Here is a 15,739-nt window from a genome sequence, read left to right on the forward strand (position 1 = left end):
CTTTGCACGAAATTTAAAACAAACAAACAATTCATGAAAAATGGTTCAGATTCCTAGACTCCACCTCCCCTAGTGTGTTTTTCTTATAGCAAAGCCACAAAGGGCTATCTGCTCAGCCCACCGAGGGGAATCGAACCCCTGATTTCAGCGTTGTAAATCCGGAGACATACCGCTGTACTAGCGAAAGGCCCACCTCCTCTACATCCACGTTTGTTAATACAACATTAACCAATACAATCGTAACTAAAAAAAACACACACACAATGTAAAAATATAGTAAATTTGCACTTTCTTAACACTGGCAACTGGTAGTGAGCGCCACCAACCCTTTGACTTCTATCTATTTAGCAGCTCAAAATTAGTTAATTGTGCTTAACAACAACCAAACACGACGGCAGTGTTTCGACTACTTTAAAGTTGGTATAATTGGAAATCCTAATTTCGATTACTTTCGTGATAATTGAATCCACTTCAACAGGGCATGGCAGAGTGTTTAGTGTGTCCAAGACCGTGAATCCAAAGATTCGTGGTTAGCGACTAATTGCCGCAAAAATGCACACAATAGTTGAGGGAGTTTAGTGCTCCATAAGAATGAGGCTGAAAAATAACCCAAGAGTTAGCGATGAGTACTGTTGACATCTTCCTAAACTATCAGTTCTAATTTGGGGACAGATGTGCTTAAATAACCCTTAATAAACTTTGCGCTAAATTATGGAACAAACACACTTACAAGGACATTCTGTGTGGCAACAAATCCTTCACAAAGCAAGGGCTAAGAAATTAAGTAGAGAAGTGCCAGTCAAAGTTAAAAAATTCATATAGCTGATATAAAAATAAATAAACTTTTGAAAATTTTCATCATAAGGCTTAAAAGGTAAAAAACAAACCTGAGGGTACCTTTCAAACGTATTAAATGACGCTTTAGCTGATTCGGCCTAAATATTTTCACTCTGTTTTCTAACTTTTCCATATGAAAATATTTTTCTCCGCAAGTATTTGCTACCTTACTTTAATTTTACAATTTCGAACAGTAATTATTTTCTTTGCATATTTTAGTAATTTTAAAAATATCCAATTGTAACATAGAGAGATTAGGATAAATCTCATCGTTCATGGTTAGTCTGCTTTAGATTTAAAACTTTATTCATCTGTCAAAAAAGGAAGATTGTTTGTTTATTTTTGAAATTCTCGCAAAGCTACACAAGGGTTGTCTGCGCTAGCCGTTCCTAATTTAGCAGCTAGTCATCACCACCCACCGCCAACTCTTGGGTTACTCTTTTATCAACGAATAGTGGGATTGACCGTCACATTATAACGTCTCCACGGCTGAAATGGCAAGGATGTTTGGTGCGACGGGGACTCGAACCCACGATCCTCCGATTAACCACCTGGCCATGCCGGGATCAAAATCGAAAAAAAAAAAAAAGGAAGAAACGTACACTCCTATTACCACATGACGTTTCTGCTGAATTTTTTTTTTGGGGGGGGGGGAATTTTAAATTACTTTCGATTGCTCTAAACTTTCAGACGATAGTGAAATACACCAAGGGACATTTGCTTGTGTTTAAATGTAAAATTGTAAACTATTCGTGAATAAATGCAGTGATGAAATTTATATAGCAGTAATTTTAACACCAGTTATACCTGTTTTTGATTAATCTAAAAAATAGATGGCGTTGACCTCTTCATGTTTATGCCAATATTTCTTAAAGTAAATAAATAAGAAACGTTGTTTTGAATTTGTAAACTATTGTTCATGTTATAAATTTAATCAAACGTTTTATTTAAAGGGTGTGTTCTCGCAGTACCAGGTAAAGTTATTACCTGAAAGCAATTAAACTTTATTAGTGATGTAACACGTAGTGAGTAAGTAGGTCAGTTAATAATAAGTTATGAAATTATAATTTAATTTCGTTCTATATTTTAACAAGTGGTATGTGGCGTTATTTTTTAAATTTTCTTTCTACTCTGTATAACACCGTATGTGGTGGTGATTTAACCTTTGTTTGTAACACTTTATAAACACATATGTGATATGATGTTATTTAACTTCATTTGTAACAGTATAATCCACCACAAGTTGTACTTTTATTTGTAACATTATATTACACGTTATGCGATATTAATTTTAACTTCATTTGTAACACTGTAAATCACTTTAATTCGCGCTGTATAACGAACAATGGCAATTTTATGGATTACGCTATGTACAGAACAAATATCTGAATATTTCAAGTTCATGTTAGTAACCGAGCAAACAGTGCCGGCTCTAGGAAGGTTCCCCAAAAACTTTCATTATTCTTATTTTTAAAGTACTATATATTATTGTCGTTTTTTATGCTTTCTGTAATTGATATTTTACAATATAATTTCATTTGTATATTTTCTTTAAAACTATTTAAATGACTCCATTAAAAGCTAAGCCTCCACAAGATGGCGACACAAAACTTGGCACCAGGCCTGCGTGCAAAACGTTATACATTGAAGAATCATTACAATTAACACAAATTTAATAACACCAAATGTCACTATTTTGTGTTATATAACAGAACATACACAATGATAACCCGATTACCAACTTTATTGAATATAATCTGTAATACAGAACTATAATGTACTAATTTTAATATATTGGTTGGAAACAATGGTTGAACGTTAAATATCAATATGAATTACTCCATTTCTGTCTTTTGTGCAGTAGCAGTCGCCACCTCCTTTTCTAATTGGATAATTTACAAAACTTTACTTTATTATTCACGTACCATAAAACAAAAACACTGTAATAAAAAGTTATAAAACTGAAATAATATCTTCTAATTATAAAACACGAATTTAAAAAATAATAACTTTTAAAATAAAACTTTTTTGTATTGATAACGATCATTTTAATTTCAGTTGTTTTCGAAAAACCAACAACACCATATTTATTTTTAAGCTAATATTCTTATGTTGTCAGCTATTGGTTAAAGGTAAAGAAAAAAGTCCTATTAAGTTTTTTGGTGAAATTTGTCTCAATTTTCATATCTTTCTTCGAAAAGCCTTTAACATTAGAAAGAAAAGGGATTATAGCATTTGAAACTATGGTTTTTATACGATTGTTTTAGTTCGTTGGATTTTTCTTAACTAGTTGTATATATGTGTGTACACACACACACACATATCCTCTAGGTTACTGTGTATGTCTGCGTATACGTATGTGAAAAATAGATAGAAATTACTTATTTTGGTACTGTTGATCTTTAGACTTGAACTGAACATTACATACTCAATTTAACACGTACAAATAGGATAAGTTCTAATTCATGAGGTAACTATATATATATATATATATATACATATTATACATATTATACATACATACATTCTGTACATAATAATGATACACATTTTGATATGGTTACTGCTCCTTGCTACTCGTGTAGCACTACGCATCACATACAGGTAACCATGGTAACGCCTCATGTAATCCTCTAAAGAACATCGCACGAAAAAAGACTCCAAGGTTACTCTTAAAATAGTTAAATATCGTACGTGCTGCCATCTATTCACAATTTGTGAAAACTATTTGCAAATAAATATAATAAAACACGATAACTTACACATTATTGAACGAATTTTAATAATCAAATCATAATTACTTGTCGTTCACTAGCGTAACACAGTTTCGTATCGTTCTAGGTGAACAGATCTGGCTTGAAACTATAAGAAAACAATGTGATGCTCTGAGTGTTTTGCGATTTATTGATTTTCACGGCAATAACTCTTTTCTATTGAACTTTTAAGTAAGTGTCGTAATTATAAAAAAAAAATATTTGTTCTGTTATCTTAAGATTCGCAGACTTGGAAGGACTATTGATAAATTACATAAGTTATAGATTTTAAAACAAGGTTATTTAAAATATCCAATAAAAAGTAAAAATAGTTACAGAACATTACTTGCTAAGATATTAATATTAAATATACAGTATAAAAAGGAATGAATCATTTTGCCATGAAAACTAGAAGAACAGGTTAAAATATAATTTTAAAAATAACTAATTACAGTATGCGATATGGCGTAAAAATACGTAGCGATTTGACATACAGAGCTTCTATTGGTCTAGGTATTTCTACTGTTGGGAAAAATACAGATATACTTTACAGTACCAACCACTTACAAATACACACAAACAAACACGTATACGAGATCTCAACTAATCTATAGTATCTCTGTGTCCGCAGAATTTCTCACTGACCGTTGTACATTGTTTCACAAACCACGGTTTCTTACTGACCAACACCTTAGTCCTACAACTGACAGAACATTTATGGTTCGTGTTCCCTTTCCAGTTCTTTTTTCTTTTGCCTGTCCTTCATGCATTTCCTATAACGCCTGTTTCGGCTCCAAATACACCCTTTGTTTTCGCGATGGTTTGGCACGCACATAGTATATAGACTCTGGCAATCATCTTTTCCCTCATCAGCTGTGTCCCATAGACAGTAGCGCTCTCTGCTGGATCGAAACGGCCTGGGCATTCGAACCTAAGAGTGTTAAAAAAAAAAAAGGAACATATATATTTTTAAATGAGGTGTTGCGACTTTTAAATGTTTTTACAAGACCTAATTAAAGTTACAGCTTGGAATATTTTCACAAACCGTGTAACTTGATTCGTTAGCTGATACTTTGTCAAAATGTTGCTGACTTGATATTATTTAAGTGTAAAAAAAAAATGATTATTCAAGGTTTAAAATTGTTTCTTTCTCTCCATCTTGTAAAATACAAAGAAAACAAAAAATATTTCTTATTATTATGTTTATGTTTATTTATTCTTAAACACTAAGCTACAAAATGGGCTATTAGCGCTATTCTCACCCTGGGTATCGAACCACGATACTACCAGGGGCATTTAGATTTTAACAAATATTCTTCAAATAGTTAAAAGCTTATCATACTTTGCACTGACATCCTTGGTGGTAAAGTTTTCGGAATCCTTTTCTTTGTTTTCTGGACAAAGTAGACCACTCCTGCACAAAGTTACAGCGCCACACCCAAGCCTTTTCTCCAATTACTCGTCCTAAATCAGAAAAAAAAAAAAAAACTCAAATTTTTTTCCGCAGATATCGTCAAAAGATATAATCGATTATAATTCGTGATGTTAGGAAAACACGTAGCTTAAAGAAATTCATTTAACAGAGAAGTTCATAAAGTTTCCTATCTTTGTGTTATCAAGAATAAAATAGTTTTGTGAATATTCAGTGGGCACGGCCCGGCATGGCCTAGCGCGTAAGGCGTGCGACTCGTAATCCGAGGGTCGCGGGTTCGCACCCGCATCGCGCCAAACATGCTCGCCCTCCCAGCCATGAGGGCGTTATAATGGTCAATCCCACTATTCATTGGTAAAAGAGTAGCCCAAGAGTTGGCGGTGGGTGGTGATGACTAGCTGCCTTCCCACTGGTCTTCCACTACTAAATTAGGGACGGTTAGCACAGATAGCCCTCGAGTAGCTTCGTGCGAAATTCTAAAAACAACAACAACAGAATATTCAGTACCAACGTCGCCCTCTATCGAACCTTCTTACATCATCTCGCCACTGGTTCATACATCTAAAACTATTTTTAAACTATATCTATAAGAATTGATAGAAACTACAGAATATTTTAATTTCTCCTGTTCAGATTTTTTTGTTCGTAAAGAGCTAGAGCTAAGTTTCTAATTTAACGTAAGTTATCTACTTTTCACAGATTTTAACATATATATTATACAATGAATTCGCTGTTTAATGATTCTGATAAATGGATGTGTAGTTATTTGTTCACTTTACAGCTTAAGTCTAGATGCTATTTAAGCTAAAGTTGAGATATGTTTACGACAGTTTCTTTATACACTGCGATTCACGTGAGAGATAAATACGATTGTTTTTTTGTCTTAAGCTGAACTGGAGTGTTTTTTTCTTCGTATTTTGCGAGAAGTTGAAAATATGTACAACGTCTTTTTTTCTTTTTCTTCTTGCTATAAGGGGAGAGACGCGAATAGTGTTTTGCCTTGTGATCTAAGCAACTGTCTCTCTACCTTTTCGTGCTAAGTAGGGAATTTAGTGACCGTATACAAGTGCAATGTTTTTTCAGCAGTTTATTTACCATAACAACTTTTGTATGGTTGATTTCTTACTATTAACTATATACATGTTTTGCCTGAAGTAAAAGTTAACAAACTCCAGTTTTATTTTTCAATTTCAACCTTAAAATTATACCAGGGGCTTTAAAAAAAAAAAAGTTTTTTTTTTCTTTCCTAGTCTTTAAATGTGAATATACTGCTGTCGACAAATGATCTCGATAATGTATCAATACCCCTTTCCCCACTAAAAGTTGCAATACGAAAATGCTAGGCCTTGTACTGCTCGCCGTGCAGTGATTTCGAAATGCGGATTGACAGTTCTTCCATGTCCGGTGTATAGGCTTGACCTATACCTCATTATTTTTATCTTTTTCTTGTCTTCTTAAGAACAATCTTCGAGACCTCCGATATTCTTAACGCAACTGTAAACAGCGAGATTCGTAATACAACTACTACTACACCTACATTTTACTGAACTGGATAAAGAAAATTATGCTTATATTGTGCGCATACCCAAAATTATTTATATAAATTTATTGTTTGACATGTAGTATGATTAGTTTGCAGGAACTTAAATTCAATCTCTTACCGAGTTCCCTTCAATAGTAGTAAAAACTAAAGATTTCAGTAGTTTATAATCTAAGTTAAAGTTAAGATTTTTAAATTTAATAAAACGTGAGTTAATCGAAGTTTTTTTAAACTTATTTTGGAAATCATAACACGTATGAAAGTATTTTTTAATAATATATACATATTAAAATATTTCGTTAATTATAAAATTACTATTAATTATTATTATTAATTCCCTCTAGAGAAAGTTTATATAGTTTTGTCATAGAAATATCTATTACTACTCAAGAAGTAGTTTGATGTTTAGTTCTAAGTGTTTTTATATTTGGTTTCGGTTATTTTAAATCAACTGAAAGTTTATAATTGGTCAATCTTTAATATTAAGTTGATTTTTAAAATCAATACGTAATCATGTATTTCATAATTTCTCAATGTTTAGTTTAGCAAATGTATAAATAGTTTGTTTGTTTTTTTTCTTTTATGGTTGATTATTCTTTGCTGTGACTTTATAATTAAAATTAAAATATATACCTGAAAACAATGAAGTCGGTAAAACTCATTAAAAATTGCGTAAAATTGAAGAAACCTTATTCAAAACAGCAGTAAGCTAATATAACGAAGAAAAATGTTTCATGAGATTTACTTTTATTTCATGTGTTTAATGAGCAGCTTTTTCTAAAATTTAATATCATTGAAATAAAACATAAATAAATATTACTATGACTAGATGGCGCTACGTACCAGTGATGAGATATTTAGTATTATTGAACTTTACTCCACAAACGTCGTCACCGGCAGGTGTCCAGATTAACCCATGACTCAAGGCTTGACGGGCCTTTTCACTCATCTAAAACAGTAGAAAACACATGTTTACTTATAGTAAGTACCGCCTCAATATAGTCAGAATAGCATGTTTTCACATTAACGCTGCAAATATGTTTCAACACAAGCTTAATTTTTCAAGTGTCATTTTACATCAAAATGTATAATTTTCTTGCTTTGTCAAAAGGATATTGTTTGCACCGTATTGTAGGCACTTCAGACTATACAGTGTTACTCATATTTGGCGTTCACCTCATGAATATTTAAAACCGATGCTTCAAAACTTGATACCTACGCTAAGAATCCGAAAGTTTGTTTATTGATTGGTATGCAGGAAGTGAAGTCATTTTGGCTACATCTGATATAATATTAATAGTACTGATAGATATTCGAAACCAAAACACATGAATGAATTTACTCATTGCGATACAATTTTTACTATTTATGAATACACTTTATAAAACAAAACAAAATATGTTTGAGATAAGTTGACTTGGCTTCGTTTATTAATAGGAAAACTGGAACCGATTTTATTGTCAGACTCCAGTTACAGATAAAATACTAATTTCTGGTATATGAACATAACACTTCCAAGTGATCTTGAAATATGACACTTATCACTAATGTTAAATCTTCTGGTAGAATTATTATTATTTTATTTTGTAATTTTGAATGCAAATCATTGCTATAGTTATTTCTGAAATATCACTAACTATCTAATTCTGACGGTTTGTGGCATGACGAAAATCGACGAAAAATTACACTTCAATTTAATCAAGTTCTCACTGCAACTGTTATTTTCAAACAATTTGCTGATATAAATGTCGTCTCAACCATTAATATGTCCGTCGTATCCCTGCTGGTCTGAAGAGCCCTGGTATTAGGTAAAAGGCCTCATCGGTATTGGATATAAAAGATGTAGTGTGATTGGTATATTATTATCTTCTATACTCTCATTCATAAATTATTCTTATTTCAATTAGTCCAACTCCTTTAATTTAAAATCGCTATTTTAAGTAGTAACGGATAATATTAATTAATAACTGGAATTATTAATTTTTCTGAACTGAAATATTTACCTTAAATTCCTTCTTCAATCGGATCTGGTATGATGGCGCCATCCCGTCACTTTTGCCTTCTTTTTTTACTTTCACAAGCGCCACTGTGATTGAGATTAAAAATATATATTGTTATTTATATTCGCTCACCATATAATCGAGTACAAGAAATATATGGTTAGAAATCTTACAAAATTCTCGCCAACAGCAAATTCTACAGTGTATCCAAATTATTCATTTATTTTTATATCGAGTGTCACACCATCACACAAAGTGGTTGACTTAACTAAATGCTATTACAAACAAAATCATGTTAGATTCCCTTTGTCACACTGATAATCTCGGAATGTTACAAAAGAATTATAACAATATTCTGTTATTGTAATTTTCAGTTTTATCTGTCCTGAAAATGCACGCGCACCTTTCTAACTAAATAGCTTGCAAAATACAAAAGCCGGCTGTAAATATACTTTAGTAGACATTTTGTACAACACGCTAAGAAAGAACTCATGAATTTTTTTAAAAGGTCTAACGTTGTGTCATAGAGAAACATTCATTTATTGATAGTATTAAGTACGGTAAAGTTTAATTTAACTAAAATAAAGCATAAAATGTACACAAGTTACATGTGTGAATTTATCTCTATGAAGTATAAGCCATACTTGAGAAAGGCTTAAGTAATGTTAGGCCTAAGACAGGTAATGTATATATTTCGATGTCTAAGATTCTTTAAGTATAGGTCTATAGGACTTCTAGAAGTACTGTTGCAATAATTAACCACAAATTTTACGGGTCTCTGATAATAATAATAACAAAGACGTGCGTTTAAGTAAATTGTCCATAGTACTACAGTCTGAGTATATTTTTAATGAAGCGAAGTTTTGATATTTTGCTTCGATCAATACTTACAAATAAAGTGTATTTGTATCTTTAAATACATCAAGTCAGATTATCATTTCTATCTTTTGTATTAGCACAAAGCTATTGCAACGAGACAAATAAAACTAACAGTCACTGATAATATTTTTAAATCCAACATTGTTGACAGTCAAGACACATGGCCCGGCATGGCCTAGCGCGTAAGGCGTGCGACTCGTAATAGGGTCGCGGGTTTTTAAACATGCTCGCCCTCCCAGCCGTTGTATAATGTGACGGTCAATCCCACATTCGTTGGTAAAAGAGTAGCCCAAGAGTTGGTGGTGGGTGGTGATGACTAGCTGAGTCTTACACTGCTAAATTAGGGACGGCTAGCACAGATAGCCCTTTGTGCGAAATTCCCAAACAAACAAACAAACAAATATAACAGCTATGTAACACGGCCATAACACAGAATGAAATGTTATTGTTAAAATAATGGCTTGAAATTGTGTGGTGATGCAAGCTAACGTTTGAGGAAGTATTGTTATATGAATAACAATAAGCATTTAGAACGAAGCTATGTACATATATTACTGATAGATTAAGTCCAAATCCGATCAAGTGATAAATATTTCATTCCAATTAGTTAAACGATAAACGACATACGGTCTTACCCGTCTAAAACTACAGTATTGCGCAACGCGTAATATATTAACATGCTTGTTTCTAGCTGAGTCCTTGGCCTTGACATCTCAACAGCTGGATCACGCCTCCAGCTGATCACGTGATAGCTCCTATAGAAGCTCGTGGCACCCTTTCCTATCAGAATAAATAAATAGTACAAGTGCATAAAGCTAGTAGAATTTGTAATGTTTGTACCCATGTGTCAGTTTCAGTGTCAAAACGAAATAAATATTTATGCGCAATTCATATACATATATGTTGACTATTTCTCCGATAGCGTTTATCAACAGGTTTACAGGGCGAGACACACAAGTTACACAACCACTGGGTTTTTCCTCCATTTTAAAACCATTAATGTGCCCGTGGTGTTAGTTGAAAAACAAAAAAACTGTCACCATAATCTTGTAAGACAATAGTCTTAAGGTTTACACTTCACGATTACCTAAATTGATAAGGCTTTTACCTCCAGCCGTTTGTTTTGACTCAAACTGATCTATCCGATTAAGACATACATGCACCTGTTGCTGATACCAGCTGGCTGAACCAACTTCCATTAAATGTGGTAAAATTACTCAAGCAAACCTCTCCCAAAATCGTGTTTAAAATCGATAAGCAATCGAATGCACCATTCAAGTTTCACAGCATTTCAGTTATACTCTTTTGATACCTGGAATGATGGCTAAATTAGTGGTTAAAGTGGAGCTACATACCGGTAAGAAAAAAAATGACGGCATGGCATCTCATTAAGGAGAGTTTGTTTGTTTGTTTGTTTGTTTTAAATTTAACGCGAAGCTACACGAGGGCTATCTGTGCTAGCCGTCCCTAATGTAGCAGTGTACGACTACAGGGAAGGCGACTAGTCATCATCATCCACAAACAACTCTTTGGCTACTCATTTACCAACGAATAGTGGGATTGACCGTCACATTGTAACGCCCGCACTATTGAAATGACGAGCATGTTTGGCGTGACTGGAACTCGAACCCGCTACCCTTAGATAGGGGATAATTATCCGGCAATGCCGGGCCGTAGCAGGAGGAACAATAAGCTATTCTGCAACAAGACACTCAGCTTACTACTCTTTGGTTTCATACAAAAATAAGTTTCGATTTGTTGTTTCTACAATTACAACGAAAGTATGTTTCCCCTCAGATCAAATACTGAGCTATCTGCATGCCCCTCAAAGTCAGACTTTATCAGACTAATTTATACACAGGGCTTAACCGAACGAAGAGGTTGACAGTAAATTTCGAAAATTCAAAGCCAGATGAAAGTGGTCCACCCAAAGGACCTAAATATCGAGATTGCCGTGTGTAACACAGGTGCTGTTTCATCGAACGATCAGTTCGTGTGCTATAACCCAAAAAGTAGCAGAGAATGGCCCACGCTACCATTTACAGCGTTACGTTTTGTGTCCGGCAGTTCCGAGTATCTTTACTGGTCTTTTTATGCTTAGAACCCTTATAAATCTGCTCGTATCATTATGTTATAACAAGACCACACTTGTGGCTGTTCATAGTCATTACTGAACGAAACAAATAATCGTTAAAATATTACCATTTTATGAAAACGTAAGGACTATGTGAAAGATAACACTTCTTTAAATTAACAGGACAAGGCCTGAAGTGGTTTAACTTCGCAATCGTGAAACACCTTATATGTGGCTACTGTTAGAAAAAGCCATGCAGAGTTCGATGTAGGAAAAGTCCCTTAGTGGCACAGCAGATATGTCTGCGGACTTGCAACGCTAGAAACCGGGTTTTGATACCCCTGATAAGCAGAGCACAGATGGCCCATTGTGTAGCTTTGTACTTAACTAGAAACAACAATGACCAAAAAAACAAACAAAGAATAAATGGTTCTTATGGTAATCAGACAGTTTAACAGCTGTATGTCATAGAAGCAGAGTGTCTTAAACATCTGAAGTTGGATCAACAGAAAGTTTCTGATCATAGTAAGCTAAATATGAAGATCAAAACCTAAATAAAGTAGTATACATGTTAATGAAGCAAGTTCCGTTAAAAAATATATCAAGCTAAAGAAATCGGCTCCAAAAAAATGTTCGATTCAATTTGCCTTCTCAGTGATTAGTTTGGTTTGATTTGTTTTGAATTTCGCACAAAGCTACACGAGGGCTATCTGCGCTAGCCGTCCCTAATTTAGCAGTGTGAGACTAAAGGGAAGGCAGTTAGTCATCATCATACACCGCCAATTCTTGGGCTACTCTTTTACCAACGAAAAGTGAGGTTGATCGTAACTTTATAACGACCCCAAGGCACGGCTGAAAGAGCGAGCATGTTTGGTGTGACGGGAATTCGAACACGAGACCCTCAGATTACGAGTCGAGTGCCCTAACCACCTGGCCATGCCGGACCTTGTCCTCCAGTGACACAGCGGTATGTCTGCAGATTTACAACGTTAGAAACTGGGTTTCGCTACGCGTGGTGGACATAGCACAGATTGCCCTTTGTGTAGTTTTGTGCTTACTACAAAAAAACGTGTTTCAGTGTTTTGCGTACAACTCACAAGGAAAATCGGCTCATGGCCATTTTTATTTCTGAAATGAATAGAGAAAAGGTGACTAGTCAATAATGACAACAGTCAACTGTTGGAATAATCTTCCCTTAAGTAGCTCGACTCGTAATATGAGGGTCGCGGGCTCGAATGCCTGTGTCACCAAACATGCTCACTCTTTCAACCGTGCCGTGGGGGCGTTATAAAGTTTATTTTAATCCAACAATTCGTTGGTAAAAGAGTAGTCCAAGAGTTAGTGGTGGGTGGTGATGACTAGCTGCCTTACCTCTAGTCTTACACTACTAAATTAGGGACAGCTAGCGCAGAAAGTCCTGACCATCTGGCCATGCCTGGCTTTTCCTGGTGTGAATTGCCCACCTACCAACCCACGGAACCCTTTAGTGACATCTCCGATTAACTACCCACCAACCTGTCGTTTTAATCATGTTTTATTAACACTCAAAACAGTGAAAATACGTAACCTTAGACCTAATTTTTCCAAAATAAAGTTCCTGTTACTAACTTCTGAAACATATTTTAATTCACCAACAACTCAGGTCCATTTGAAAACAAGATGCTTTTCATTAATTAGCTTTTAGAGACGAAAACCAGCTTTATCATTATGTTTATTTTCGCCTAAAATTACCATAATAATAGCACGTGAATAAATATCTGCGTTTATATTGTAAAGGAATTTTAATTTCTATCCCAAGTAACCCTGGGTAAAACCTTGAAGAAGTTATGGTTTCCAAAGTGCTTGTAAGTAATTTAGAATTACTCAGTCTAGATAATTACTTTAAATTTGTAGAGACGGTGGTTCTTATCCTCACTTAAACCAAGGAGTTTGTATTACTTTCAAGTGGTAGCTTCGAGGAGACAAGCCTCGTTGTCGTTGCCCTTGAAGTAGCCCCTCTCTTTTCATTTCTCTCTTACATCGGATCGCTGTGAAAATATTAAATCACCCAACCCACTTCACATACCTTTGTGCCTACTTCTTCTTAGAATCTAGAAATGAATGAGGACGTTAACCACAATCGTCGACCATCGCCCACGTGCTTCTATATACCTAATGATAATCTTTGATTATGGAGTAAACCTATTGGAGATAACGGACAATCCAGCTTTAACTATTATCATTTTAGGAAAAGAAAAAAAGAAATTGGGTAAATCAGAAATTGCTGAAAAAAAATTTTAATATGTTTAAAGCTAATGTAGCCACCTGGTTTGTTTGTTTGTTTCTTGTTGGGTTTTTTTTTTGTTTTTTTTTTTGCTTTTCCTATAACAATCTCTGATTATAATGTGAACCTGTTGAGAGTAATTGATAATCCAGTTAAAAGTATAATTATATAAAAAGAGTTAGATAAATCTGCAAAGATTTCTTAGAGATTTGGGTTGTTTGAACTTTCGTGCAATGTCGTCCCTAATCTAACAGTAATAGACTAGAAAGATGGCAGCTAATTAACATCACCCGTCATAAACTTTTGGACTACTCTTTTGCCAACGAATAGTGGGATTGACTGACATTATAACGCCACCATGGCGTAAATGATGGGCTTGTTCGATGTGACAAGGATTCACTCCGCGACCCTTAGATTAGGAGTCGAGCGCCTGGCCCTTGCTAGAGAAAATGTCTACAATTTCTAAAGGCTCATGTAGCCATCAGATGTTTAATTATCTGTGAAGAGAATAAGTTTATACACCTTTGTACATAAAAACTACATCAATCAGAAAAGTGTGCATAAACGTAGATGTATTTTTTGTGTGTATTATATTATAAAACACTAAACTGTAAAACAAACACTGATCCTGGAAGTTTATTATTACAACCCTCGGGTTGACCTCGTTTGATGTGTGAGGTTAGCGAAGAAGGCGACACTCTCGATTCTACCTAAAGGTGGTGTGTATATGCACTTTGTAAAGTATTTTCCTTGTGGTTCCCATTGGAAGATGCTATTTTTGAGGTGCGTTTTTTAATTAAAAATTATCTGTATTTGGCACTGTTGGTTTATTAAAAAGACAAACTGTTTTAAAATAAAAATTTAGTTAAGAATTAACATTAGTGCAAGATTTGTTTTGTTTTTTTTATCTTTCCTTGTTGATTTACGATACCATAAAATTCAAACGTTGAGTCCAGTTCGAGTGAGTGAGTGAGTGTTCATGTTATCGGAATGCAATTACACATAATGCAATCGTTCCAAACTTGATAAAGTCCTGCGATGCACACGCACACACACACACTGATATCGTGCGATCACGTTCCCCTTATAATGCAGCTATTGTAAATTTAAAAAAATCATTATTTCAGAAAACTGATAACGTTGACATGGATTAACGAGCGGTTAAAAACGAGCAGAAATGTAAGGGCGCCCTCTGTGCACAACTGGGGGAAATGACCGATACAACAATGAGATATTGCTCGGTGTACTCACAAGCAGCTATATATATATATATATATATATATATATATATATATATATATTTATTTTGTTTGTTTGTTTTGGAATTTCGCACAAAGCTACTCGAGGGCTATCTGTGCTAGTCGTCCCTAATTTAGCAGTGTAAGACTAGAGGGAATGCAGCTAGTCATCACCACCCACCACAAACTCTTGGGCTACTTTTTTACCAACGAATAGTGGGATTGACCGCAACGTTATAGCGCCCCCACGGCTGAAAGAGTGAGCATGTTTGGTGCGACGGAGATTCGAATCTACCACCCTCAGATTACGAGTCGAGCGCCTTAACTACCTGGCCATGCCGGGCCTTGAATATTTTAAAACAGAATACATTATTTTTAATTAATTGTAGATAAGACACTAATTTTTACATGTTTACTTTCCTTCCTGTCTCTCAAAACATAATAGTCGATTACACGGCAAGATTATTCTAGTATCAAACCTGCACATCCGTTAGTTATAAACAGAGTAAGTTTAAAAATCGGGCCTCAAATGACATTAAGTTTTACCTTTAAAACCGAAAAGTGACACCTTTATACCAATCTAATGATGCATTAAAATAGGGTTTTCTTTTAATGAATACGCTACTATAACTTTAGGTTTCAATATTGTTCGGTAATTTCTATAAACCTGAGTTTTTAATCCTTAAGAAAATGTATCCCGCGTCGGAAAAAAAGTGGGTTCCA

The 15,739-nt window shown here is 34.4% G+C and overlaps 2 protein-coding genes across 3 annotated transcripts in view; one reads left to right on the forward strand and one right to left on the reverse strand.

The window, feature by feature from the left end:
* LOC143226455 (synapsin-like) overlaps window positions 1–15,739 on the forward strand; it is a 191,513-nt gene that overhangs the window by 62,447 nt on the left and 113,327 nt on the right. The gene's annotated exons all lie outside the window — the stretch shown is intronic.
* LOC143226456 (metalloproteinase inhibitor 3-like) overlaps window positions 2,564–15,739 on the reverse strand; it is a 38,568-nt gene continuing 25,392 nt past the window's right edge. Inside the window, exons 3-6 of the mRNA XM_076457453.1 lie at window positions 8,566–8,648; window positions 7,406–7,511; window positions 4,933–5,054; window positions 2,564–4,521 (exon numbers count right to left, since the gene is read on the reverse strand). Coding sequence (XP_076313568.1) covers window positions 4,306–4,521; window positions 4,933–5,054; window positions 7,406–7,511; window positions 8,566–8,648 — 527 coding nt within the window. The 3' untranslated portion in view covers window positions 2,564–4,305. The remainder of the gene's footprint in view (window positions 4,522–4,932; window positions 5,055–7,405; window positions 7,512–8,565; window positions 8,649–15,739) is intronic.

This window comes from Tachypleus tridentatus, chromosome 9, assembly GCF_004210375.1.
Source record: "Tachypleus tridentatus isolate NWPU-2018 chromosome 9, ASM421037v1, whole genome shotgun sequence".
NCBI classification, from domain to species: domain Eukaryota; kingdom Metazoa; phylum Arthropoda; class Merostomata; order Xiphosura; family Limulidae; genus Tachypleus; species Tachypleus tridentatus.